This window comes from Calypte anna, chromosome 20 (genome assembly GCF_003957555.1).
Source record: "Calypte anna isolate BGI_N300 chromosome 20, bCalAnn1_v1.p, whole genome shotgun sequence".
In the NCBI taxonomy this organism is placed as follows: domain Eukaryota; kingdom Metazoa; phylum Chordata; class Aves; order Apodiformes; family Trochilidae; genus Calypte; species Calypte anna.
The window spans coordinates 1238819-1266128 of record NC_044265.1 but is presented as its reverse complement, the minus strand read 5'-3'; the positions used below and the strand labels follow the sequence as shown (position 1 = coordinate 1266128).

Here is a 27310-nt window from a genome sequence, read left to right as displayed (position 1 = left end):
GCTCCGGTCCGGTTCGGTCCCGCCATGTCCCGCCCGCCGCCGCCTCCCGCCGAGCCCGGCGCCGCCATCGAGCGGCTCTGCCAGGAGCTCAACCTGGACGCGGGCAGCGCCGCTGAGGCGCTGAGGGAATTCACGGCGCTGCGGGGCACCTACAGCCTGGAGGTGAGGGGGCGCGGCGGGAGGGCGGGCGGGCTCTGTCAGGGCCGGGTGAGGGGGTGCCGGGTCCCGTCAGGGCGGAGCGGGCTGAGCTCCCGGCAGAGGGGGGGCCGGGTCGCGGGGTCGCCGCTCTCGGGCAGCCTCGTCCCGTGTCTGGGGCTGCCGGCGGGTGCCTGCCCGCTGTGTGTGTCCGAGCATCCCGGCGCGGCTCGGGCGTTGCCGGAGGGGCGGCCCCGGCCCCCCCGCAGCTGTTCCGCCCCGTCCCGTCCCGTTCCGTGCCCGCAGGGCGAGGCGCTGCACTGGCTGGCCTGTGCCCTCTACGTCGCTTGTCGCAAGAGCCTGGTGCCCACCGTGGGGAGCGGCCTGATGGAGGGGAACGGCGTCTCGCTGACCAGGATCCTGCGCTCCGCCAGGCTCAGGTGAACTGCCCCGGGGTGCTAATTGCCGTGGTTAATTGCCGGCTGCTCCGGCACAACGCCTCCTAACTCACTGCTCCGCTAAAGCCACTAATGCAGGTACCCGCGCCTTTCCTCACGGCTCCGAGCGCTGCACAATCCGTGTCCCCAGGCGATAGCCGCAAAGCCACAAACCCGCTTTTTATTATAAATGGAAATAAGATGCAAATGCGAAGTTTTCAACTTCAGGCTTTTGAAAAACCGCCCACGTCAGACCGACGGCTGTCCCACCCGCGCCGGTTTATTGCTTCTTCTGTTTGTAGTTAATTGCAACACAAACCAGGCGGCTGCGTGTTCTGTTCACACTGCAGATAAGACTCGGGCTGGCTGGGGATTTAGGGCAAGCCCCTGGATGTGGGGTTGGCAGCTGTACCTGGAGCAGGGTCTGGGCCACCTGAGCAAGGGCTGGGCCACCTGAGCAGGGGCTGGGCCACCACCGCAGGATTTCCCTGCCACAGGTCTCTCTGGCTGGTACCAAGCTCTGACCCGAGGTGACAGACCTGAGAACGTCTCTGGTTCCGTTTAAAGACCTGAGCTGCCAGAGGGGAAGCTGCCTGAGTAATTACCCCCACAGATAACTGAGTTTTGTGGGGGTGACTTTCATAGCACAGACTCTTGTGGTTCTGTTGGCCTCTCCTGCCTCCCCTCTGCACATGCAGAGCTTTTTCCTTTCCACCCCTCCCCTAGCTGGTGCAGCTGTGCTGGCAGCCTTTAATTAAAATTAGTGTTTTCATGCCTGTGACTGAATGAGAGTCGTGGAGGGGAAAAAAAAGTGGTAAAAGGCAAAAAGTTTGATATCTACAGTTTGGGAGTCTATAAAAATAAATGTTAGACCCATATATTAATGAACCAAACAAGGAGTAAATGTGTTGCATTTTGGCTTTCAAAAAAATCAGGTTAAAGGAGGTTACTTAAAATGACAAATAAAGCAGACTTTTCCTTTCTCTTTTAAGTTTAATTCAGTTTTTTAGCAAAATGAAGAAGTGGATGGACATGTCAAATCTACCACAGGAATTCCGAGAGCGAGTGGAGAGGCTGGAGAGGAATTTTGAAGTGTCCACTGTGATTTTCAAAAAGTTTGAACCAATATTTTTGGATATATTTCAAAACCCTTGTGAAGAGATTTCTAAGCCACAGCGGAGCAGAAAACAGAGGTATTTGGGGGCTTTAATGTGACTTTTTCACTGGAAAGGGCTTGATGTAAGACAGGTTTCTGAAAATTAACATCATTGTTTGTGCTGTAATGAGTTTTACAAAGCTCTGGAGTGCAGGGTCTCCCTGTGGCTGTAGTTCCTAAATGCAGTGAATACAGAAACATCCCTGATCTTGAGGGGGCACAGCTCATGTCTGCAGAGCTTTGCATCCAGGGGTTGTTTGTGCAGTTTGCTGCACGAGCAGGAGCTGGCGTGTGGTGGGCAGGGGTCTGGTTAGATGGAATAACCTGGGACACAGTCAGGCTCTGCTTAAAACATTGAGCAGAGATAACTGAAGTAGCATGGGGATATTTTGTCTTGCTGAGGTGGTTCTCATGGCAAACCCTCCCTTCAAAACAGCCTTCAATCCCCAGGGACCTCTGCATTCCTGAATTTTAATGTGGTTGCCAGAGTGCATGTGGGAGAAGGTCTCAGCTGATGCACTCAGTTTTAGGAGTAACTGGTGGTGGTGTCTTCCCTGTGCACACAGAACTGCTGTAATTAAAGGAGCTGATCCATATTCTTTGCTGCCTGTGTGGTAGCTTTATAGTGAGAGTGTAATGTTAATGAAGAGGGAGCTGAGCTGGGTCTGGGTGAGGTGTTTGTGCTGGCTCACAGATGTGCTCTTGATGTGAGGAGGAGGGGTAATTCTTCTGGTAAAACAGAAGTGACTGTGCTGCAGCATGGGACTGCTCCTGCCACAGCTCCTCAGGACTGGCAGGCTGCTCTGTGCACATGGCTGCAGCTGTGTTGGGAGAAACTTTGTCAGTGTGCTCTGTGCTCTTCACTGGAGCAGCACACAGCTTTAATTTCTCTGGGGCTGTCCTGAATAAAGCCTTCCCTGGTCTCCCAGCTCCATGGAGTTTGATCATTTCTCCTCCAAACATGATTTGGCAGGTAGCTAATACAAGCTCTGGCTGCATGTTTTGAAGGGTTGACTGATGCTTTAGTAAAATATTTGGCAAAAACCATCAGTGGGATTGATGCAGCCCTTGGCCTCTCCCCACCAGCAGCTGTGGGAGGCTTGAGATGTGGCACCAGCAAAAGGCTGTGACCTGGGATGTAGAAATGGGTCAGAAGGTTGGGGACACCACAGAATGCTCCGTGGAGTGAGGTGGGGGACTGCTGGCTAGTGACTGCTGAAAGAAGGACGTGTCTTAGGTTGTGTTTTAGTGTGAAATTAAGAGCAACAGAGGCTCTTGACTGCTGCTTGGAGCAAGCAAAGGTAATGAAATGCTTACTGTGGAATAAGCTTCAACTCCCTGGAACTGCAGGCTGACTTCTCCCCCTTCTGCTCCTTGGCAGACGGATGCCGTGTGGTGTTAAGGATCTCTTCAACTTCTGTTGGACTCTCTTTGTGTACACTAAGGGTAGGTTTGCTTTGCTTAGCCCTGTGGTTTGTCTGCACCAGAGCTGTGAATTTCTTTTGTGTTGCTTGACCTGATGTGCTGTCTCTTCAAGGTAATTTCCGTATGATAGGAGATGATTTAGTAAATTCCTATCATTTGCTTCTCTGCTGCTTGGACCTGATTTTTGCAAATGCCCTTTTGTGCCCAAATAGAAGAGATTTGCTAAATCCAGCATTTAAAGGTACAGTGAAGACAGATTATTTCCAGTCTAATATGCTTTGCTCTCTTGAGTCTTTTTAAAAGAGATTGAAGGTTGGTTCTCTTTTTCTTTTTTCCTCCCCTCTCCCCTCATTCCCAGGCTTACCAGCAGACTGCCCTGTGCCAGAGACCAAAGCCTCTGAAGATCCTCCTTGCATCATTGCTACACTGTGTGAGCTGCATGATGGGCTTTTAGTGGAAGCCAAAGGAATAAAGGAACACTACTTTAAACCATACATTTCAAAACTATTTGATAGGAAGGTATATCTTACTAGTTTTAAGAATACGTGGTAGTGCTCAGATGAGTGATCTCAAGACCATTTAAATCCTGCAGGTTTGGCAGCACAGGGTACCAGTAGCCACATTACCTCAGGCTGGTTCAAGTTTGTGTTTTAGCAGGACCAGAATTTACTCTCACTTTTAGTGATGTCTGCTCTAAAGTCCTCTGAGTTTTGGCTTTTCATGCCAGTGGAGAGTCTTCACTTCCCATTCTCGGCAGGATGAAGCTGAGTCATGGAAGATAATGTTTTCTTCAGACAAAAAAAAAAAAAAAGAATTTGGGGGAAGGATTTTATGGGATGACTGTTTGGTCTCACTGCTTGGCAAAGTTGAGCACGATGCTTTGGCAGGTTGAGGTTGCAGCTGTACAACTTATTCTGTCTGGTTTTGATCCTGGAAATGTATTTCAAGCTCTGTGGAAGTTCCTGTGTAGCTGTTCATCAGGACAGCCCCTAACCCACTAACAGAACAGATGTTAAATGGTGTTGCTGTTCCTGAGGAGGGAGTTCATCCTGAGCTGGGATAGACTTGGGCATTGTCCTCATCTGTTTTTCCTGCTAATGGCTTTGTCCTTTGTTCTAGGCCAAAATTGTGCCTAAATCCCATTTCCTTTTTGGTGAAACCAGCCTGCCCTCACACTAAGAGTTGGCACAGTTTTGATTTTATTATGTAAAATATTTCTACTTTTTATTTTTAGATCTTAAAAGGAGAATGTCTGTTGGATCTTTGCAATTTTACAGAAAATAAGTAAGTTACAGCTTATGTTCTGATTCATGGGGTTTGGTTTAATTTCTGAATTACAGAATTTAATTTCTAAAGTGCAGGCCTTTGAATGCTAAGTCTCAGGTTTTCCTGTTCCTTTGTCTTACTATATCTATGGCTTTTAATTATCTGACAATCAAAGCTGCTATTTGGCAGGAATACATGCTGAATGTGAGGTGTGTCAGGGGGTTGGCTGTGGAGTTTCTTTCTTCATGTCAGATTTTATGGTTTTCTGGCAACTTTAACCTCTGAGTAATCTAATGGAAATCAAAACTTAGACTGGAGTTCACAGTTGTTTCTGTACATACAGCAAATATTAGACCAGAGTAGGAAAATCTTTAGGTTCATTTATCAGTCTCCAGTTGAGTATAAATCTATAAATGCAGCAGAAGTACTCAGAAGCAAAAGAAGCAGCAACTGCAAACTCACAAAGTAGCAGAGTGTTTCTGTGGGAAGTGAGTAGAGTTGCTTCAGGAACTTTTATTTCACTTTTGAAAGGTAATTCGTGTGCAGAATATGAGAAGCAGGTGCTATGTTCTTGAGCCTTTGGATTTTATTTTTTTTGCCTTTTCAAAAAAATACTTAATATTTGGTTTTGTAGGTGAGTTTTTAACTACGTTTGCTTTGAGAATTACAAGCCAAAGACTCAGTTGCTTTAATAATGTAGGTAACACTCATTTAGATGTAAAGCACTGTTGCTGTGATCCCTTTGAAGCAGTAAACTTTGGGTATTTCTACTGAAAAGTTAGCAGTATTACTTTAATAATACTGTCATTATATTACTTTAATAATACTGTCAATTACTGTCACATAATAATACTTTAATAATACAGTCATTTAATAATACTGTCATAATACTGTCATGAGGAATGACACAGGAGTCCTTGTACCTCTGTAAGGAGCTTGGCATCTAAAGGGAACTCTCTGTGTCCTTGTCCAAATTTTCCACAACCTTTGTCTCAAAGACCTGGGGAAGGTGAACCTGAGATACAGGCAGGTTTCCTGCAGGGTTGATTGTATCAGTGTGATGTTCCATGACTCTGCATGCCTCAGTGGTAGCAGACACTTTGCAGAAAGAAATACTTCTGTCATGTTCAGAACATGTAGGCAGGCTGCTTCTGATTTATGTTCAGAAGTTTCATTCTGCTTCCTAACTGTAGGTTTAAACCTCTGGGAGGTTAAATGCTCCTGTTGCACAGTTGGGTTATCTGGAATGAATAAAAGGAAAGATCTGGTTGGTGTCTATGTCAGTCCTGATTTTAAAAATTGAATCCAGGTGACTTAACTCTTAAGCTTTGTTTCCTCTGTGCCATCATGGAAATTATGGCCTAGAAAGTGGCACAGCAGAAGTGCAATTTATCTGGTTAAGTGCTCTGGGCATACCAGGATTTACCCTCTGCTCAGTTGCTACTTTATTTTCAGTAGCATTTTGTCTCTTCTTACTGAGAACCAAGTGTTGGTGGTGACTCAGGAGGAGGAACAATCCCTGCAGTGGCTCATGGAAGGAGCAGGGGAGGTTCTCAGTGGGAAGACCTGGATGGCCTCGGGCAGGTGCTTGAATCATTGATTGCTTTGGGTTTTGGACCTTAGTTCCACTGGCACCTTTTTTATTTCTTCAGTAATTTACCCTTGAAACCAAACCTGTGCTTCTCTTTCAGCAAGGCATTGAATAAAGAGTATGAAGAGTATGTTCTGACAGTGGGAGACTTTGACGAGAGAGTTTTCCTGGGAGCTGATGCTGAGGAAGAAATTGGGACTCCTCAGAAATTTCCTGCAGATTTTCCTGTAGGGAAAACAGCAGCCAGAGCTCATGTGGAGAGCCACCTCCAGCAGCATTTTGAAAAGGTGATTCATTTAGTCTGCTGATTTTGCTTGGAGTATTCCTTCAAGTGTTTCCATCCTTGTACACTGAGGTGACTTTGAATTTATTGAACGTCCTCCTTAGAGGAAGGTGCCGGATGCCTTCATCCAGCTGGTGCTGCAAGGCTTCAGGAGATGCTAAGGAGAAATGATCAGGTCCTCTTCCCTGGGGAATGTAGTAAATAACAGCATGAGGTCACTTTTATGTGTAAAGTAGTCTAGTTTTGTCCAAGAAAAAAATCAATAAGTGGTTAAGACCTAGATATATAGGTTTTGTGCAGGTTTAATTTGTACCCTGTAGGAATACTGTGAAACCTTTACACTGGGTTAATTTGTTTTCCCAGCATTTCCTTTTTTAGAACAGGAAAAGTCAACTTGTGTACAATTCAGTGGAAAATTATGTTCAAAACATAAAACCTGCCTAACCCTTCATTGCAGGAAAGTAGCCTATAAATGGTGTTAATGTTTCCCTATGTTTAAAAACAAAAAAATATTTAATGAGGTTGATTTGTGGGAAAACACTTGATTGATTACTTTTTAAACTTGAAGAAGGGGAGAATGTGGTGCTGGCTGGGTGAAAGAGCCACATGCTGCTTGAGTTAATGTTGATTAAAAATAAGAATACTTAATGCAAAAGCCTAGTGCTGGTTTAAGTGGATCATACAGCTGAGCTTTGTCTCCCAAGTGTAAGTATTTTGTATTCAGGCAAATTAAAGGCAGGAGTTTGGAATGAGTCCACTTGAATTTCAGTTTCTGTAATATAACAGTGACCTCAGTGCTGCTTGGTGTGTGCTAACTGCAGGTGTGCCTTTTTATTTGCTTTATATCTTCAAAATGTTGTCTGTCCTAATAATTCAAACCCAAATTGCATCAATTTCAGAAAGCAGGATACAAACAGGTGATTGCAGTCAACACAACTCCCCCTGCTATGGGCTGCATCATTCTGTGGGGAGGGGGAGGCTCTAGGTACAGCAGGACAGCATTTCCCAAGGGACATTTTCCTGTGATCCTCTCCTGGGCAGCTCTGTCACATCCTCCTTGGGTCCCCCAGATTGATGCAGTCAGGGACTGTGAAGGGAAGCTTATGCTTTCTTGCCCTGTATTTTAAAATGTTCAACTGAGCTTAAGAAAATACAGACTTTTAAGATTTAAAGTCTCACTTTTCTATATTTTTTTTTGTTTAAAAAAAATCTATATTTTAAATTTCTATATTCTATTAAAAAAACAAATACCACAAAACAAAAAACCAAAACCAATTTGAGTTAATTTCAGACTGCCTGAAGTTTTGTGATATTTTTTTATTTGTGGATTCTAATTTCTCATCAGTTCTGCTGTGCCAGGTCTGGTGGCAGAGTTCAGGCATAGAATCATAGAATCCTTGGGGTTGGAAAGGACCTCGAAAGATCATCTAGTCCAACCCCCCCTGCCAGAGCAGGGCCACCTAGAGTACCTCGCATAGGAACGTGTCCAGGCGGGTTTTGAATGTCTCCAGTGAAGGAGACTCCACGACCCCCCTGGGCAGCCTGTTCCAGGGCTCTGTCACCCTTACAGGAAAAACATTTTTTCGAATATTCAACTTGAACCTCCTGTGCTCCAATTTACACCCATTGCCCCTTGTCCTGTCACTGGTCATCACTGAGAAAAGCCTAACTCCATCTCCCTGACACTCACCCCTTACATAGTTGAAAACATTGATGAGGTCACCCCTCAGTCTCCTTTTCTCCAAACTAAAGAGACCCAGCTCCCTCAGCCTTTCCTCATAAGGGAGATGTTCCACTCCCTTCATCATCTTAGTAGCTCTGCGCTGGACTCTTTCAAGCACTTCCCTGTCCTTCTTGAACTGAGGGGCCCAGAACTGGACACAATACTCCAGGTGCAGCCTCACCAATGCAGAATAGAGGGGGAGGAGAACCTCTCTTGACCTACTAACCACGCCCTTTCTAATGCACCCCAGGATGCCATTGGCCTTCTTGGCCACAAGGGCACATTGCTGGCTCATGGTCATCCTCTTGTCTACCAGGACCCCCAGGTCTCTTTCACCTACACTGCTCCCCAGCAGGTCAGCCCCCAACCTATACTGGGACATCGTGTTGTTCTTCCCCAAATGCAAAACTCTACACTTCCCCTTGTTGAATTTCATCATGTTTCTCCCTGCCCAACTCTCCAGCCTGTCTAAGTCAAACACAGGCAGTGTGCCTGTGGTGGGGTTTGTTATCTTTGGAGTGATTTTGCAGGAGGTGGTAATATGAAAGGTGTCAGAAACAGTTTTGTTGTCTGATTTGGTTTATTATTTTTCTTTATCTGACAGAAAAGGTTATTTGCACCTTCAACTCCCCTGACTGGGAGAAGATACCTACGAGAAAAGGAAGCTGTGATCACTCCTGTGGCTTCAGCAACACAAAGTGTCAGCCGGCTGCAGAACATGGTGGCTGGGTTGAAAAATGCACCAAGTGAACAACTTGTGACTATTTTTGAGTAAGTGCCTCCACTGCAGCTGCTCTCATGCAAGCAGAGACTCATCTTGTCATGCTTGTGACTGTTTCCCTGCTCAAATTTGACTTCTTTTGCTTGTTTGGTGCAGAATATTTTTGTCTGTTTCTGTATTATTTGCAGCTGAAAGATCTGTTTTCCAAATGATCTCTTCTTCTGCAGAAGGATAGCTGAGCACACACCCCTCCTCTGAACTGTCACCACCATTGTGTTAATGTAGCTTCAGTTTTTGCTAATGTGCATTTACCTGTTTGCTTTGTGCTCTTATTGCAAGGATATTGTTTTGTTTTCCTGTGTTCTCTAGGGTAATAAAGGTTATTGCTTGATGAGGAGAGCTCAGTATAACTACCTTCCCCTCTTTTTATTTGGGTGGGGTCTTTTGGTTGTATCTTCTTAATGTTTTTTTTTATTTAATTGGGTATTTATTTTTACAAACAAGGCTTTCTTTGTGTTCTGCTTCAGGTCTTGTGCACGCAGCCCTATGGAAAGCATTGTGAGTAGAGTGAAAGAAATAGGGGAGACTTTCTGCCACAGCTACACTCAGTCAACAGATGAGCAGCCAGGATCCCATATAGGTATGGACCTGAAATGCATGGGATGCTTCAAAATACTAAACCAGATGTGTACTGATGTCTGAGTACTTGGTACATTGAAGTTGTTTTCAGCCCAGAACATACTGAAACAGAAAACTGTCAAACAGAACACTAAATCAAACTCTGACCCAAGGTTACAGTTCAAAATGGGATAGCAAAGAGAGCCCTAAAACTATGGCAGCTCCTAATGAAAACTGGAAACCTGCATTTTTCTTGTATTCACTTTCATTGAAAAGATGAAGCCTAAATAGGAAAATTATTATTGCAACTGTCTGCAAAAAGTACATCACTGTGAATATTAAAATACATAATCCTTAAAAGCATTTTGAGAATTTGGTGCTCTTGGTAGTGGCTTTCTGAACATGGTATTTTTGGTTGCAAAGTACAGACAGAGTTTTGTCAGAGAAGGACAAGTGCTGGTCAGTTTATTGTAACACCATTTGTACAAATGGCATTGGGCTTCACCTCTGGTTTTAAATTTCAGATTTTGCTGTAAACAGATTAAAACTGGCAGAGATCTTGTACTATAAAATCCTGGAGACTATAATGGTGCAAGAAACACGGAGACTACATGGGAAGGATCTGACTGTGAGTAAAGAGCTGGCAAGAACTTTCTCTGGGGAATTATCTTCAGACCTTTCCAGAACAGAGCAGTCTGCAGTAAAGCAGTCCACGTGTACTGCTAGTATGAAAAAGGGGAATGAAAAGGGAGGTTCCTAAATGTAGTTTTTACTGCTACTAATTGTAGAATTCTGGCATAACTAACCATCTTAATTTGTCCTGCCTTCTAGAATCACAACTTTATGGACAGAGCTTTGATTCTCTCTTTATTCATTAACACTACCAGTGCTTCAAGGCAGACAGCAACACATTTGCTCTGCTTTTTGATTTGCAATGAGGAGGCCAAGTATGAAAAATGTCCTGGGTTTGGCACTCTGAGTCTGCTGCTGGTCTTTACCCCTCTGAACTTCCCTGTAAAAAAAGAGATGGTGGAAGGTACAAAGCAGCATCTCCTCTCTCCAGCAATAAGCTAGGTAGTGTTAGCACCACAGAATCCCAACTTGTGTTTCCAGAGCTGAGATCCTTGCCGTTTGCTGTTCCCTCCTCAGGCTCTCCTGGAGCAGGATGTCTTTCACCGCTCGCTCATGGCGTGCTGCCTGGAGATTGTGCTCTTTGCCTACAGCTCACCCAGGACCTTCCCCTGGATCATTGAAGTTCTTAACCTCAGACCTTTCTATTTCTACAAGGTAAATAAACCCTGTCTTAGGGCTGGATCTCTGTTAAACCCAGCCTGTTCCTGGGTTGACAGTCTGAGAGGATGGTGCTCTCGCTGCTCAGGTAATCACACAGGAGAAGGGCTGAAGTTAATTTGTAATATGCCAAATGCTGCCTGGCCTGAAATATATTGCCTCAACCAGAGCTGAAGCTGAAATTTAATGCAAGAAACTCAGTTTGTCAAAGGTACTTAACTGTAATGTGCTGTTGATGAACTTTTAGTTCTTAATACATCAACACTCCTAGTAGACTAAAGCATTCAGGTGCAAGCTTTGGTGGTGATCCTCTTTTAATGACTGCAAGCTGTAGTTCTGCTTATTAGTGATGATAGCAACAGTATTCTTTGGCTACAACTGCTTATCACAGGCTTGCTCTGTTAAATTTTATTTTCTTCACTGTTTTGTTATATGTAACAGAACATCAAGTCTGTTTTCCTGGGTGTTCTCTTACTTTTGCTGCTCTTTTTTTTTTTTTAACCTGATTCCCTTGCTAACTTCAGACTAATTTCTGTTTCTTGACTTGCTTAATCTCTTTATCAGCTATCCACATGCCTCCTGTTTCCACTCCTTTAAACTTTAGATGTAGGGCATCAGTGAAATAAAACAAATCTGTCAGTACTGCTGTGGCTGTTGGTCCATCAATATCAGATGCACTGGTCTAGATCCAACTTTGTGGAACAGATTTGTTTGATTTCCATGTTTTTTTTGCCATTCACTGTACATTCTTGTCATGCTTGTACTTGAAAAAAAGAATTGCCATCTCAGACTCCACAAGATCACCACTGTTTGTTACTCCACTTGTGCCATTTGTATCTTTGTTCTTTTGGTGCTCTGTCTCTGTATTATAAACAAGTAAACAAGTCCTCCAGGGAAGCCTGGTGGCATTTCCATCTCTGGAGCTTTAGATAAAGAGGCTTGAATGTTCTTCTGTCAGAGGTTAGATAAAGGGGGTCTTGCATACGAGCACAGGGTGGAGGATGTTATTTCAAGGACCCTTTCAGCCCTGATTTGTACATGTTACAGGTTGTCAATTTTTCTTAAATGCAACTTAAAACAGTAATTTTCAACTCCCTTTGTTATGGACTGCTTGTTTGAAAGGAAAGCTTAAATGCTGGGGTTCTCCTCACAGCCTAGGTGGAGAGAGCTGCTTCCTTCCATCTACAAGAAAGTTGGGGTAGGGCTTTTTGCACAGGTGTGTGCAATGGATTAAAACTTGAAGATTTAGGTCAGACATTATGAAGAAATCCTTTAGGGTGAGGGTGCTGAGCTCCTGGTCCAGGTTGCCCAAGGAAGCTGTGGCTGCCCCATCCCTGGCAGTGTTCCAGCCCAGGTTGGATGGGGCTTGGAGCACCCTGGGCTGGGGGAGGTGTCCCTGCCCATGGCAGGGGGTTGAGAGTAGATCATCTTTAGGGTCCCTTCCAACCCAAACCATTCTGTGATCTTTCTAGGAACGCTGCACATGCTGAGTGAGCAGTGGCTGCCATTGGGGCTTTCATTCTGTGTGTGCTCAGTGATGCTGAGAGGGCCTTAAAACCCCTGGGAGTGGGTTCTGCATTGATGGGACATCTGCTCTCCATTCCCAACTCCTGACTTTGGGAAAGGGAGCTAAAAAAAAAAAAGAGGTATCAGAAGGGGATTGGAGCAGACAAAGATCTGAGGAAGAGGCCAGAGCATTCTGTGTTGAAGAAAAGTTTTAAATGGGATCTTGAAACAAGAAATGATTGGAAAGTGTTAAGAATGAAGGATGTGACTTGGTTTTTGTCTTGCTGCCCTCAGGTCATCGAGGTGCTGATCCGCTCAGAGGAGGGGCTGTCCAGGGACATGGTGAAGCACCTCAACAGCATTGAGGAACAAATTCTTGAGAGTCTTGCCTGGACTCGGGACTCAGCACTCTGGAGTGCTCTCCAGGCCTCAGAAAACAAGGTCCCCACCTGTGAAGAAGTATGTGAGGTGTTTTCCTGCTGTTAAGAAGTTCATTTTTGTACTGTTACCTTACACAGAAAACTCTTGCAATGACCCCGTTGTTGCAGGAAAACTTCAACTAATAGATTGGCACAAGGAGAAATGTTTTTGTTATCTTACAGTGACATTTCTTGTTTCTCAGGTGATATTTCCCAGTCATTTTGAAGCAAGCAATGGAGGAGGTGGGCTGGGGCATCTGCCTATGATGCCAATTTCTCCCATAATTCACCCTCGAGTAAAAGAGGTTCGGACAGATCTCGGTGGCACTTTGAGACGGGGTAGGTTCAGGGTTTCTGAAATGATTTGAATCTGTGAATTTTGGGGTAGTGGGCCTGGACGTCTTCATAACTGCCAAAAAGCAGTCTGGAATTTGAACGAAACATTTAGAATTGTGAAGCCTCTTACGTGATCAAGGGCAAGTCCAGATGCATCCAATCAAACATGGTTTGAAACTGAAAAAACTGATGGTTTAAAACTTGAAGAGGGGAGATTTAGGTGTAGCGGGAGGAGCCCTTCTTGCTCCTAGGGCTGATCCTGAGGCCTCGGGGTTTAGCCCATTCCTGGACGATGTCCTAGGGCTGTTCCTGAGGCCTTGGGATCTACCCCTTCTTGCCTGCTCCTGGGGCTCCTCGAGCTATGGGCTTCTCCATCCTCACTGAAGAGTGAGAGCCTCTCCGTGGGTGTCAGCTGCTCTCTTATTGGCCCCCTGCTCCTGCACATGCTCAGGAGGGAGGCCAGACACAGGTGAACCCACACCCACTCATCAATAACTCAGGGCACCTGGTCCTGTCTCACTACATTTAGGTCAGACGTTATGAAGAAATCCTTTAGGGTGAGGGTGCTGAGCCCCTGTCCCAGGGTGCCCAGAGAAGCTGTGGCTGCCCCATCCCTGGCAGTGTTCCAGCCCAGGTTGGATGGGGCTTGGAGCACCCTGGGCTGTGGGAGGTGTCCCTGCCCATGGCAGGGGGTTGAGAGTAGATCATCTTTAAGGTCCCTTCCAACCCAAACCATTCTATGATTCCATGGTTCTGTGAAATCATTTCTGTGTCTTACTGGCAGCAGACACTGCTGATAAAGCTTCACATCTGAACTGCAGCAGGTTTTGCTGTGGTTTTGATGCAAGGATTACTTTACTCTCAGGTGGGTTGTCATCTGGTGGTTTTATTATCCTTTGCTGTTCAGTTTTTTTCCAGTGTTTAGGTTTGTTTTGTTGGGTTTGGTGTTTTCCTGTTTGGTTTTTCTTGTTCTCAGTAAGCTTGCCTGGATTTTAGGTGACTGTTTTTTTAAGTGTAAGCTCCTCTTTGCAGCTTCCAGCATTTTTGGAACATTTCCAACAGTAGCTCTTCCTGTTGCTTTTCCATTACTGGTTTTTTTCCTTCAGACCCCAGTCTATAGCTGTCACTGCTTTGTTTCCCCCCTGAGGTCCACTGATGTTTGGCTCCTGTCACCACTGCACTAAGCAATGACAGAGCTGCACTTATTCCTCCTTCCTACAGAACTTTTTGTTGCAGAAGGGGAGGGCAGTACTTTGGCTGCAAATTCTTTCCTCTGAAAGAGGAAAGATTCCCTGGTCTCACCCAAAACTGTCCCTTGGAGATGAAGAAGCAGTGACTGTGCTGTTGTTTCTTCTTTGCACTTCCCCAGTCAGGAGTTGCTGCTCCCATTGTACCCCAAACTGTAGTCTGTAGGTTCTTGCCAGTACACTGTGGGCTGATTGATGTTGTGTTGTTGCTTCTTTCTGTGTTTGTCTGGCAAATTGCATTACAAGACTGTTGGGGTTTGGGGTTTTGTTATTTAAATCCTGGTTATGAAAGAGCTGTGTAAGCAGTGGCTGTGGGTGTTAGGGTGAGTTGTTAGTTGGGAGATGGTGTCTTATACATGGATAGGGCTCTGTGAGAAGATCTTGTATACCAGTATCTGGTACCAAATACTCCTCCAAACTTCAAATGGAAAGTGGTGGGATTTGGAAATGGTTACTTGCCCCTGGTAGCATGAGAACCATCCTGAGAGAGAGAGAAGTAAAGTTTCCAGACAGTTGTACCTGAGCAGTTACCTGGACTTCTGCTTGTCAGGGTTTAATGCTGAGCTGGCAATTAACCCAATGCCAGGTGCTCTCTATTGATCCCCATCCCCTCCCTGATACAGAAAGGAGAGAGAATTAAGGGAGACTGAAGTGTTGGAAACTAAACAGCTTTAATGAAACAAATGATATATGATAAATAATGATAAAAAAAGGAAGAATTATTAAATCTCTCCAAATATACAGAAAAACAATACCATGTTCTTTGCCCCAATAACTCTCACGTCACCCCAAGGCTGCAGGGCAGCCCTGGGAAAGTCCAGGCTGGAATCCTGGGGTCAGGAGTAGTTGGGAGCTGGAGGCAGGAACACACAAATTCAGGCTGGCATGGATCAGGAGCAGAGGCAGAGGAAGGGATGGAATCCTCCCAGGATGCTGAAGCAAACAGGGACAGGAGAGGAAGGGTGAAGGTGAAGGGGTTTTGACTCTCATGATCCCTCAAATTTATACTGAGTGTGAGGTGTAAGGGATGGAATACTCTTGTCAAATTTGGTCATTTGTCTGCAAGATCAGAGCAGTGTCCTTGGCTCTGCACACCAGTCTCTACTGTAACTATAAACATGGAGTTATCAGTCCCAGCAGCAGCCACTGCCTGAGAAGCCTGCTGTTAATTTCAGCAAGTGCAGCTATTTACAAGAGACTGAGCTGAAAGCAAAATCACAAGACAGAAAATTTGCACTATCCCAACCCAAACCAGGACACTGCTTCATGGGGAATAGGAAACTTGTCACTTGTATCCTCACAAGTGACTTGCAGGCTTCAGAAATGCAAAAAGCCAGAGGGACACAAGCCTGTAAATTAGTTCTGTGTACCTCAGTCCTGCTACTGGAGCAAATGTCTGAAAGCAACAGAACAGCCCAAGAGGAGCCAAAGATGGGTGAGGGTGGAAGCTTCTGTCTGAGGTCAGTTTAGAAAGAGTTCAAAAGCCAGAACATCCAGAAGGCAACACATCCAGAGCATGTGGGCAGTGCTCCCCTAGAGGAGTGTGTTCAGAGAACAGCATTGGCAAGCATTAGTAACCTGCTAAAAGGCTGGAGGAAGTATCTGTAATCCTGCAGGTTCATGTCTCTGCAAATTATCTTGGTTACTCTTGGCTTCCCTGTGCTACTTGTGGTGAAGCTGAGCTGCCTGTGATGGCTGCAGAACAAAAGGATACAGAGAGAGGGCTGTGGGTTTGTTCACATCACCTGGGAACAGCGAGCTGAGAGATCAGTTCTTGGCTAAAAGGGACTTTTTATTTTCTTTTTTTCCTACTCTGGATTTGTAGTTTGAGGGTTGGCTGTTTCCCCTCCTGCAGAGAAGTGTTCCTGGGGAGCTGCTCCTCTTACAGGTTTTTATTTCTCCTTTGCACACCAGACATGCAGCCACTGTCACCCATCTCTGTCCACGAGCGTTACAGTTCCCCTACAGCTGGCAGTGCCAAGAGAAGGCTCTTTGGAGATGAGAGCCCCAAAGAACTGCAAATGGAAAAGGTCTTAGCTGAAGGAACCAAGTTGACAATTGCTCCAAGCTCAAGCATTGCTGCTGAAAATGTGCCCTTTCCTCCTGGCCAAACTGTACTGACCATGACAACATCTACAGTGCCTGGAAAAACAGGACAGAAAGTTACTATCCCACTGCATGGTATGAATTCTTCCCATTTTTCTTCTCTACTGGAGGTTTTGCTTGCTTAAGATCTTCTCAAACCAACCATTCACTTGAATATGTGTAGATTTTTCTTTTTATGGGAACAGTTGTGGAGCTGTTGCAGTTCCTCCTCACCACAGGCTGAGTGGTGCTTTGGTTCTCAGCTCCAGTGCTTTAATACTGTTTGGTTTTAACTTTGTTATAATCTTCAAAGACTCTGGAATTTCTGGGTAAGGACATTAGCAAAATAGTGGGGGATTTTTGTTTTGTTGAAGTTGGCCAGTGCTTGAATATTTCTGAAAATTATGTGTGAGAGCTGAGTTTTATAGAGGCTTTTTTATTATTATTTTAAACTCTATACATGAAAATGAAAATTGAATAAAAAAAATATTAAAAATTTAATGTTTCTGGAGATTTTCAGCAAGAGAATTTGACTACTGACAGAAACTAATGGGAACTGCATATGATGTACTGTCAGCTTTGCAGAATAATAAAAAAAAGGCATTGCCCACCTCCCCCAAAAGACTCAAACCCTGACTATGGAAGTTATGATGTCTTGTAAACTTTGCACTTCAGATAGTTTTAGAAATTATCATTCACATTCATATTCTTCCTTTAAGCATTACCAGAGTTGTAATTTTTAATTTCTGAAGATTCCAAGGAACAAGAGTCTCTTTAGCACGGGGTGCAGAAGGATGAGATGGTACCAGTATGAAATGCTTGTGAATGAGATGATTTGCATGGGGAGAGCAGACAGTTTATTTCTGGATGTGTCTGTCATCTGCAGGTATTGCAAATGAGCTGGGGGGCATCACCTTGATACCCATTTCAATGAACTTAGGTCAGCCATGCAAAGGGGAGGTGCAGGCTCCCTGCCACCCCCAGGGCAGCCAGGCACAGGAGGCTCATCTGTCAGCAGTCAGCAAACCCAGGAGAACAGGGTCCTTGGCACTGTTTTATAGGAAGGTAAGTGACTTTGTTGGGAAGTCAGGCTTTATTTCTCTTTGTGGCCATGCTGAAACTTGCCTCCTTGTGCAGTTTTCATAGAATCACACAATGTCAGGGGTTGGAAGGGACCTCTGGAGCTGATCTAGTCCAACCCCCTGTCCCAGCAGGATCCCCCAGGGCAGGACACACAGAACACATCCAGGGGGGGTTGGAAAGGCTCCAGAGAAGGAGACTCCAGAACCTCTGTGGGCAGCCCAGGCCAGGGCTCCCTCAGCCTCACATGCTCAAACTTCCTATGTTTTATCTTAAACCCATCATTCCTTGTCCTATTACTGGGCACCACTGAAAAGAGATTGGCTCCTTTTGACAGCCACCACTCAGATGTTTATAGTAGGTCAAGAACTGGGTGTGCTTCAGAGAAGTTTGAAACAGTAACTTGTGAGAGGTCTTTGGAGGAGTCAGAGCTAATTTGCCTAAATGCCTGCAAGGAATGCCCAAATTAATCTCTCTCCAAAGCATTAGAATATTTTTTTGCTATTATTTTCTTGCTAGAGGATTTACTTCCAGAGGCTTTCCTCTTCTGGGGTGTCTGTATTGTAAACCTAGAGAATTCTACAGTCTTTATGGTAAATCTTAATAAAACAAAGCCCCATCTCTGTCTGAAGTACTGGTTCTTTAATTCTCATGGTGCCAGTCTGTGTGTCTCTCTGAGAATGAGTTAAGAATTGATCAGCCAGGTGTGAACTTCAGAAGCTTTCCTCCCAGTTGGGGAATGCTTCAGCTGCTGTCATGTATTTGACAAAACCATGTGGTAGGCAATATATTCCTCTTAGTTATGAAGAACTAAAATCTTCTCTTAAATTTGTCTTTAAATGTTGACCTTCCATTTCCATCATATTCATAACCAGTTTTTCCCTGCTTTCCTTTCTTGTTCCTCTTCAATGCAGCAAGTGAAAATGAAATGTCTGTCTGCTTTTCAGCATAGAGAGTGTGCCTACTTGCTGTCCATGAAGCAAGAACTTCTGAAGGAAATTGAAAGCTCATTATTTCAGGTTTTCACTTTAATTATTTCAGGTTTTTGGTAATGAAAAACAAAAACCTGACCCTTCTTTGTGCTTGCTGGAAGTGTTCCCTTATAGTCAGTGAGTGATGTCCTCTCAGCATTAGCGAGCCAGCATCTGAACAGAGCTAACAACTCATTGTCTTGGGCAGAGGGGGAAGTTTGGCAGATTCAAAGACAGACCAGCTCTGCTTGGAGGATTTCCATTTTGGCAGACTGGATTAAGGTGGTTTGGCTCTTCCCTGTGTGTCTCTTTCTGCAGGTTTATCACCTGGCCAGCGTGCGCCTGCGTGACCTCTGCCTGAAGCTGGATGTTTCCAATGAGCTGCGCAGGAAGATCTGGACCTGCTTTGAGTTCACCTTGGTTCACTGTGCTGATCTAATGAAGGACAGACATTTGGACCAGCTCCTTCTCTGTGCCTTCTATATCATGGCAAAGGTAACCTGTAGTTTTCAAAAACTCAGGGAATTTTGTGTCACTTGAAAATGTAAATTGTGTTCATAGAATACAGTTTGATTGCTTTCTTCATTCATGTTGCTGGAGGGAAGGGAAAGACCTTCCAAGAAGTGGATGAGATCCCTCTTTTTTTCCTTTTGATCTTTCTAAGCTCATTCACAATGAGCATTCAGCATAGACAAAGCACTGTGTGGTCTCATTGCCCTTTGTATTTTCAGTCCTGTTTACCATCTTCCTGACCTGTGTAATCTGAACTGAAGCCTCCATTACAGATACAGAGTTATGCAGGTGCCAAGATCTGCAGGAACTCACAGCCTGATGGATGGAAAGTTTTTATTCTACAAAATGCATCTTGGCTTTGGAAGATTCAGGTTGAGGAACTGGGCTGGTTGGCTGTTGCTCCTACTTCATTTCTTATTCAATTTGCCAATTTAAGGTGTTGTTAAGATGGATTATGAAACTGGAATATTGGTTTTACTCAGACTTGAGAGCTGATGGTTACAAGGGCCATCAGGTCTGATTCAGACAGAAATTCAGGGAGGTGAAACTGAGACCAAGCTCCTGGAAACCTTTGGGGATGGATTACCTTTTCTTAGTGTCATCTGCAAATATCATCAGCAAATTCACAGATGACACTAAGCTTGGGGGGAGTATGGATCAGCAGAAAGGCAGGAGGGCTCTGCAGAGGGACCTGGACAGACTGGAGAGTTGGGCTGATCCCAACGGGATGAGGTTCAACATTCCAAGTGCCGGGTCCTGCACTTTGGCCACAACAACCCCATGGGGAGCTCCAGGCTGGGCACAGAGTGGCAGAAAGGGACCTGGGAGTCTGGATTGACAGAAGCTGAACATGAGCCAGCAGTGTGCCCAGGTGGCCAAGAAGGCCAATGGCATCCTGGGCTGGCTCAGGACCAGCGTGGCCAGCAGGTCCAGGGAAGGGATTCTGCCCCTGTGCTCAGCCCTGGTGAGGCCACAGCTTGAGTCCTGTGTCCAGTTCTGGGCCCCTCAGCTCAGGAAGGAGATTGAGGTGCTGGAGCAGGTCCAGAGAAGAGCAAGGAGGCTGTGAAGAGATCCAGCAGAATTCCTGTGAGGAAGGGCTGAGGGAGCTGGGGGTGTTGAGGCTGGAGAAGAGGAGGCTCAGGGGAGACCTCATCACTCTCTCCAACTCCCTGAAAGGAGGTTGGAGCCAGGGGGGGGGTTGGGCTCTTTTCCCAGGCAACTCTCAGCAAGACAAGAGGGCAGGGTCTCAAGTTGTGCCAGGGGAGGTTTAGGTTGGAGATTAGAAAGAATTTCTTTCTGGAGAGGGTGATCAGGCATTGGAATGGGCTGCCCAGGGAAGTAGTGGATTCTCCGTGTCTGGAGCTATTTCCAAAGAGCCTGGATGTGGCACTGAGTGCCATGGGCTGGGAACCACGGGGGGAGTGGAGCAAGGGTTGGACTTGGTGATCTCTGAGGTCCCTTCCAACCCAGCCCATTCTATGATTCTTCCTGAGGAAGACCAATGTGGAGGAAACTGTAGTTGTGGAGGGAAAATGGATTCTCAGGTTGTGACTACCAGTGCTCTGAGCTGTATTGTAGCTTAAACTGATTTGACATCAATACTAAGAGAAGAAAAGCAAAGCCACTGAACAGTCAGTGCTCTGTGTTTTATCAGAAAAACACTTCAGGTTTTTTTCAGCAGTCTCCTGAGTGCTGTCTGCATGCAGTGCAAGACCTGACAGTTCAGCCAGAGATGTGGATACATTCTCTCCTGACTCCTACTACAAAAATTGCTCATCATTGCAATTACAGGTGCATGGCTGAAAAACAAAGCCCTTCCACAAATGAGCTGTACTGAAGTACAAAAGAAGGCTGAAATTGCATTATGTGTATGTAACTGCCTGGTGTTTTGGTCAGAATTTCTTCACTTTCTGTTTAGAAATGTTGAGGGGTCTTCAAATTCAGAAATACATTTTTTACTTCATGATATTTCCCTTTAATTTTTAGTGTCACTAGAAGCTGAGAAAGGATTAATTCCCAGGCAACAAAAGTCTTCAGTAGCTAAAAAGCTAGGAATGCTTGAACAAGAAAAATGCATGGTTTTTTTCATATTCTCATCACCAGAACTAAGTTTTAAAGTTATGTATTCATAATACCACTAACAAAAAACTGTATAGAGGGAAACTGAATAGATTGGACCTGAGCAGACCTTGCTGCTTGCAATTGGTCTTCTCTAGCCTTTTCTTTTCCAGGTAACCAAAGAGGAAAGAACTTTCCAGGACATAATGAAAAGTTACAGAAATCAGCCACAAGCAAACAGCCATGTGAGTCAACAGTATTTCCTTTTTATAAAGTGCTAATGGAGGTGGCTTTTCACAGGTTTATGCTGATAAAAGTTAAATCCCCTCCAGCATTAGATTTGGGTTTTTTCAGATGAATTTCTAGTCCTCTGACTTCCTTCCTTTGATTGACAACAGTGTTTTTCCTTGGTCTCTGCAGGTTTATAGGAGTGTGTTGTTGAGAAATACTTCTGCTGATATCAAAAAGGAAGATGTGGAGATGACAGAAGGTAAGTACAGCAAAGCAACCTCCTGTTTCTAAACATGTACTTGGGGGCTTCTAAGGGGCTGAGCTGTCAGCTGATAAGGAGACATTAAGCAAGTTTTACAGTTTTAAGTTTATTTTTAAAAATCAATGAATTGTTGAAAAAGAGAACACCTTGTCAGTAGCCCTTCTGTGTGCTACTGTGTGCTGTGATGGGTAAAATACCTTTCTAGTGGGAAAAAATGTTTAATCTTGTTTCCTTAAATGTAGTTGTTGAGGTTAAAGTGTTTCCTTTGTGTGTCAGTGATACTGTAGCTCTTCCAGGGCAGTAACACTGCCAGGAAAGATAAACAGTACCTGGAATGTTATGGCAGGTTCTTCCTTAACATCACCTGTCCAGAATGCTTAAACAGGGAGAACTTGTTTCAGGAAATAAAATCAGTGGCTCTCTAAGACTACTGTTTTCCTTTATTCAGGTTTCTTTTGAATAGCTGATATTTTCTTTGCACTGAGAAAAGGGATGAGAGTAGTGTTTGAGCATGACAAGTGTGCCATGGTTGGTTTTAGTGATGTCAGGAAACAGATCACAAGCCCATTTATGAGCCCCTGAGCAGAGCAGATCTGTAGCCAGGACACATGGAGAAATTTAGAAGCTGTTCTATGTGGTAAATTCCTACTGTGGGTGGGATTCAGATCTTTGCATGAGCATTAGAGACATTTTTAATGCCTTTTGGTGATTCCACCAGGGTCCAGGAAGGGAGTGATCTGCAGGCTGAGCATCCACTCACAACTCCTGGGTATCAGAGAGCATCTGAAGTGGCACTGGGCTCCCTCAAACAAAGTGTTGTTGGTTATAAAGTTTTTCAGCTGTTGTTCCTGCCAGACTTGTTGGCTCATAGACTCTTCTCTCCTTTATCTGGTATTATTAACTCCTGCTGTTTTGGCACAGCTGAGAGGAGCCTGTGCTTGTGGTGTGGCACAGGGCAGGCACACTGAGGAGTTACACTTCAGTGTTTGTCTGGCAGTGCACTGGTTGCATGAGGCTTTACTCTGCACTGCCCTGCTTTGCTTGGCAGGAAATGGTAGAGAGGAGGAGCACAGGAGGTATTCAGTACCAGTCCAGTTTCATTAGGGGAGAGAGAGCATATCAGCCATTTTGTAGCATGCCTGGAGAAATGGTGTCCTGGCCTCCTGGCAGCAGACACCAGCTGGGCAGGAAGGGTTCTTTGCCAGCTGATCACTGGAAACTTTCACAGGAGCTGAAAGCTGGGAGCTGTCACACTGGTTTTAAAATGTAAGAACCAACAAAGAGCTTTCTACCACTTCTGAAAATAAGGGTGGAAAAAGGGCTCAGTTGTGCTGCTGGTTTTTGCTACAGCTATTTCCAGGTTTGAAGTAAAGGTGTGTGTTGGCCTTTTTAGCCATCACCCACTAGCCTGCTAGCAGCTGTTTGTAGCTCCTAACATTCCTAACCACCCACAGCACACCCTGCTCATGTCCAAAGCACCATTCTTTCATTCTTATTAACTACTCAGTTCATAGGTGTGTACTTGTCACTTGGATATTATAAGTTTGAATTTGAGGTGCCCAGTGTGCTGATACTGTGTTTCTGAAATCTGAAACTCTTATTTTTAGACTCCTTTGTGAAAAGCAGCAGTTCCCCAGGAGGATCTGCAGCAGAGCACTCCAGCCAGTTGGGAAAAGAGGAGAGAGGAGATCTTATTAAATTTTACAATGCAGTCTATGTAGGAAGAGTAAAATCATTTGCACTGAAGTATGATGTCACAAACCAGGATCATGTAGTAAGTAAAGTATTTTGGAATTTTGTTCTATCTCATAATCCGAGCATTTTTCCTGACATTTAAACAAATATCAGTGATTTTATTGTTATTCACCTGGTGTGGTTACAAAAGTCAAACAGTTGTTGGTAATGGTATGAGGACTCAAGGCCAAGAGAATCCTGGGGTGCAGAAAGAAGAGTGTAGCCAGGAGGTGGGGGGAGGTCATTCTACCCCTCTGCTCTGCCCTGGGGAGGCCACAGCTGGAATACTGCATCCAGTGCTGGGCTCCCCAGTTCAAGAGGGACAGGGAGTGACTGGAGAGAGTCCAGAGGAGGGTGGCAAAGATGACTGGGGGATTGGAGCATCTCTCCTATGAGGAAAGGCTGAGAAAGCTGAGACTCCTGAGCTTGGAGAAGAGAAGGCTGAGGGGAGACCTTGTTAATGTCTACAAGTGTCTAAAGGGTGGGTGCAAGGAAGATGGAGCCAGACTCTTCCCAGTAGTTCCCAGGGACAGGATGAGGGGCAATGGGCACAAGCTGGGACATAGGAAGTTCCACAGAAACAGGAGGAAGAACTTCTTTACTGTGAGGGTGCCAAGGCACTGGCACAGGCTGCCCAGGGAGGTTGTGGAGTCCCCTTCTCTGGAGATATTCAAACCCCTCTTGGATGCAGTCCTGGGTAATGTGCTCCAGGTGATCCTGCTTTGGTGGGAGAGCTGGACTGGATGATCTCTAGAGGTCCCTTCCAGCTCTGGTTCTGTGTCTTGCTTTATCAGCCTTTCAAGAGGACAAAAGCAGATTCAGTTCAGTTTGCAGTCCTGATTTCAGCTTCTTTAATTCATGCAGCACCCATTTGCTCACATGCCTGTGGAGCATCTGTGTAACACCTGGAAAATGAATTTGTCCTGTGGTTTGGTGAATATTTGATCTGTTGTTTAACTGTTGTGAGAGAATCTTCTAAAGATGACCTGGCAGTGTACTAATCTTTCCTTCTGTCAAGTTACTGCTCTACCTCCTGGTTCAGCTCCTGTCCAAATCTCTGCTCTCCTGCAGGTGGAAGCCCTTCCCTTGTCTCCATTCCCCAACATCAAGCACCAGGCTGTGTCTCCCCGGCGGATCTCTCAGCAGCACTCAGTTTATGTTTCACCTCACAAGAACAGTGCCCACCTCACCCCTTCAACTGCACTGCTCTATAAGTTTAATGGGAGCCCTTCCAAGGTAGAAAGCAAAAAGACTGAAGGGGGTGAATCTGAGAGAGGGTCAATTCATCTTCTGTTAGGATGTGTTGTAATGCTGTGAGTCTCTCAGTTTGCAGTGAGGGTGGGATTCTTTGTGTTGAATCCATCACTTGCTTGGGAAAAGCTCAATCACTTCTTGTTCAGATAACTGAAAACCACTAAGTTTGAAGTGGGAGTCATAGTAACTTTTTAAATTATTATTTTAATTTGTTTTCTTTTATCTTGACCGCAGAGTTTGAAGGACATCAACAATATGATAAAACAAGGTGAACACAGGAGTAAGAAACGAGCAATAACAATTGACAGTGACAGTGAATCCCCTCTGAAGAGACTCTGCCAGGAAAATGATGATGTTCTACTGAAACGCCTCCAGGACGTTGTCAGTGAAAGAGCAAATCACTGAAGCTGGGGGCTCTGGAAGCTGTGGGTTGGATGTAGGTGTCACACTATTTATTTCTTGGTTTTGTATACAGGCAGCTGCCAAGTTCCTTCAGTGGGGTACTGTTACCTGACTTCCACATGATGCAAAAAGCAAGGTTAAGTAGTAAGTGAGGTGGCGTTGGTTTCATTCCCAAAGCCCAGGCTGTGCTGTAAGTTACTCTGTTTGACTCTTTTAACAGAAGAGTGATCTGTAGAAAGCCATATTGGATGTTCTCAAACCTAATTTAGAGCATTGTGAGTTCTGAGTGTAACTCAGTGTTGTTCTTTCTATTTTTGGAATAAGGATGATAAGGAAATGAGTGAAGTCAGTCAGGTTTCCTCAAGCCTTTGTTACTTGGGAATGAAGCTTTGAAAGTGCCTTATTTTGAAAGAATGTGGAGATTTATCCATTATTTTTCTGTGGAGTAACTGGGGTGGAGAAAAAAACTGATCATTTAGCCTTGGGAAGAGCTGAGCAGTTCTGAACTGCATGATTTGTGCTGTGCCCCATCTCCTGTCAGAACCTCATTAAAAGTGATGCTAGGGTGTGGATCAGACACAGTAACAAAGGCAACAATCAAAAAGGGCAGATGAGTGACTTGGACACTGACACCTGGCAAAGCAGCACGGGGTTCAGTGAGCCTGAATTTCCTCTCAGGCAGTGGGTGCTGCACGGGGGCTGCTCCTTGCCTGATGGAAGCCTGAGAGCAGCCCTGCTGTAGCACTTGTTCATCCATGCTGGAGCTTCCCTGTGAGGAAGTACAAGTTGGGTACAGTAGAAAATCAGCTGGGCTTTGGCTATCTTACAGCTGCTCACGTGCACAAATTCATTTCACAAATTGTACCTCTTTGGTTTATTTTTTCCTGAAGATCTCAGCCTCTTGTGTAGTATCTACACTGTGTGTAAGCCCATCAGATAAGGCATTTTGTATATATGTTGGGGATTTTTTTTATAGTTACTGAAAGCTTGGATTCATTGGAAAGATATAAAATCCAGCATCCAAGTCTTGTAACTATGTTTTTTTTATGCTGATAGGATTTATTTTACCAAAATTGAGAAAGTCAAGGTTAATTCATTACTGTAAATCAGTAGCTTGATCTTATTTCATAAATACATTTAAGATTAGAGCTATAGAGAAACTTCTCAGCACTGTATTTTTCAGTTTCTGTGTATTGAACTGAAAGAAAAAATACAAAAAGGAACGACTACATAGGACTTGTGTGAGGAGCCCTCTTCTCCTCAGTGTCTCTTTTGCTCAGTGTGTCCTGCAAGATCTGTAGCCCAGTTGCAGGGAAGAGCACTGTGATGGTTTTAGGCAGTCCCAGGCAATGAATTTGGCCAGCAGTGATGGAGAATGAGTGTATTTATCTGTTCGTGTGCCAGGGACCTACTCAGCAGTGAGTAGAAAGTTTATAAACACTGTAACTTGGTTTGGAATTATTAACTGCAACATTGGATTTTTTTTTTTACTTTCAAAAAAAAGGTGCTTATTTCTGAAAGGTTTGACTGCAGAGAGCTGCAGTCTGTGGAAACAGCCGTGCTGTGGAGTAGGTTTCATGTGGATTATTCTGGTTTATTCCTTTATTCAGTTTTTAATATTTGTCTTTGGATCTCGTGATGAACAGGACAAGAGAGAACCTTTCAGTCTCCAGCTTGTCAGTGCTGTTCCCACCATCTCTGTTCAATCTGTGCTCTCCAGACCCTGAAATCCTTTGGTGTTGGGGGGAAGTGGGGAATCTTGGTTTGCTTTCAGCTGTCTGGGTTACCTGTGTTTGCAGCCTTCTCAGCTGGGAAGTGTACAATCAGGCTTGACAGTGTCAGTCCTTGAGCAGTGTTGTGTGACCAGGGTCTGGTGTGCAGATCTCCTGTGCCTGCTCACCAACACTGTCACTGGACTCCCTGAAACTGTAGAAAACTGGTGCTAAAATCCTTAATAGTTGTCGTGAGGTGTGGGGCTTTTTCATTAGAGAAAAACAAATAGGATACAACTGGATGCAGTTCAGATTTTTTTTCACCTTTTTAGGTGATGATAGGAAAAATACTTTTGGCCTTGTTGAACAGTTGAAGCAATAGCTTCTGAAAGTTTTGTAATGGTTTCAAAGTGCCTTTGCATGTAAATATGTATTTTATAATAATTAAAGTGTTTTCTCCTGTGTTGCTGTATTTCCTGTGGTCTTTCTGTGGTAATTCAGTAAACAATGCCTTCTGCCTGCATTTTCTGTGATGTCAAAGACCTTAATTGTTCTTATGCCCCCTCAAATTACTTTCAGATTATTTTTGTGTGTAAATTTATCTTTCATGTGATATTCCTGAGGTTTCTGTACTGTTTGTGTTTCAGTCACTTGTTTTCTGGGAGGAGAAGTTAAGCAAATTAAGTTCATAGAATCATAGAATCATAGAATTAGCCGGGTTGGAAGGGACCTCAGAGATCATCTAGTCCAACCCTTGACCCACCGGAGCAGTTGCTAGACCATGGCACTGAGTGCCACATCCAGTCTTTTTTTAAATGTCTCCAGGGACGGAGAATCTACCACCTCACCGGGCAG

General features: G+C 44.7%; 1 protein-coding gene across 1 annotated transcript; it reads left to right on the top strand.

The window, feature by feature from the left end:
• Nucleotides 1-23: 23 nt before the first annotated feature.
• On the top strand, nt 24-26864 carry RBL1 (RB transcriptional corepressor like 1). The gene is made up of 22 exons (XM_030463214.1): nt 24-162; nt 442-575; nt 1565-1765; nt 3110-3174; nt 3266-3394; nt 3512-3672; nt 4388-4437; nt 6111-6297; nt 8621-8787; nt 9265-9377; nt 9880-9983; nt 10505-10642; nt 12446-12610; nt 12774-12909; nt 16068-16334; nt 17125-17303; nt 18608-18784; nt 21034-21105; nt 21281-21350; nt 22961-23127; nt 24159-24323; nt 24576-26864. The coding sequence occupies exons 1-22, from the start codon at nt 25-27 to the stop codon at nt 24744-24746; spliced, it is 3156 nt and encodes a 1051-aa protein (XP_030319074.1). The 5' UTR covers nt 24; the 3' UTR covers nt 24747-26864.
• The last annotated feature ends 446 nt before the right edge of the window (nt 26865-27310 follow it).

Bases quoted from the DNA above. Each gene is read 5' to 3' on its own strand.
- RBL1 (XM_030463214.1), top strand. From the start codon at position 25: ATGTCCCGCCCGCCGCCGCCTCCCGCCGAGCCCGGCGCCGCCATCGAG. The intron at 3,175-3,265 runs GTAGGTTTGCTT...TGTCTCTTCAAG, and splicing joins TCTCTTTGTGTACACTAAGG to GTAATTTCCGTATGATAGGA. The intron at 12,910-16,067 runs GTAGGTTCAGGG...TTTGCACACCAG, and splicing joins CGGTGGCACTTTGAGACGGG to ACATGCAGCCACTGTCACCC.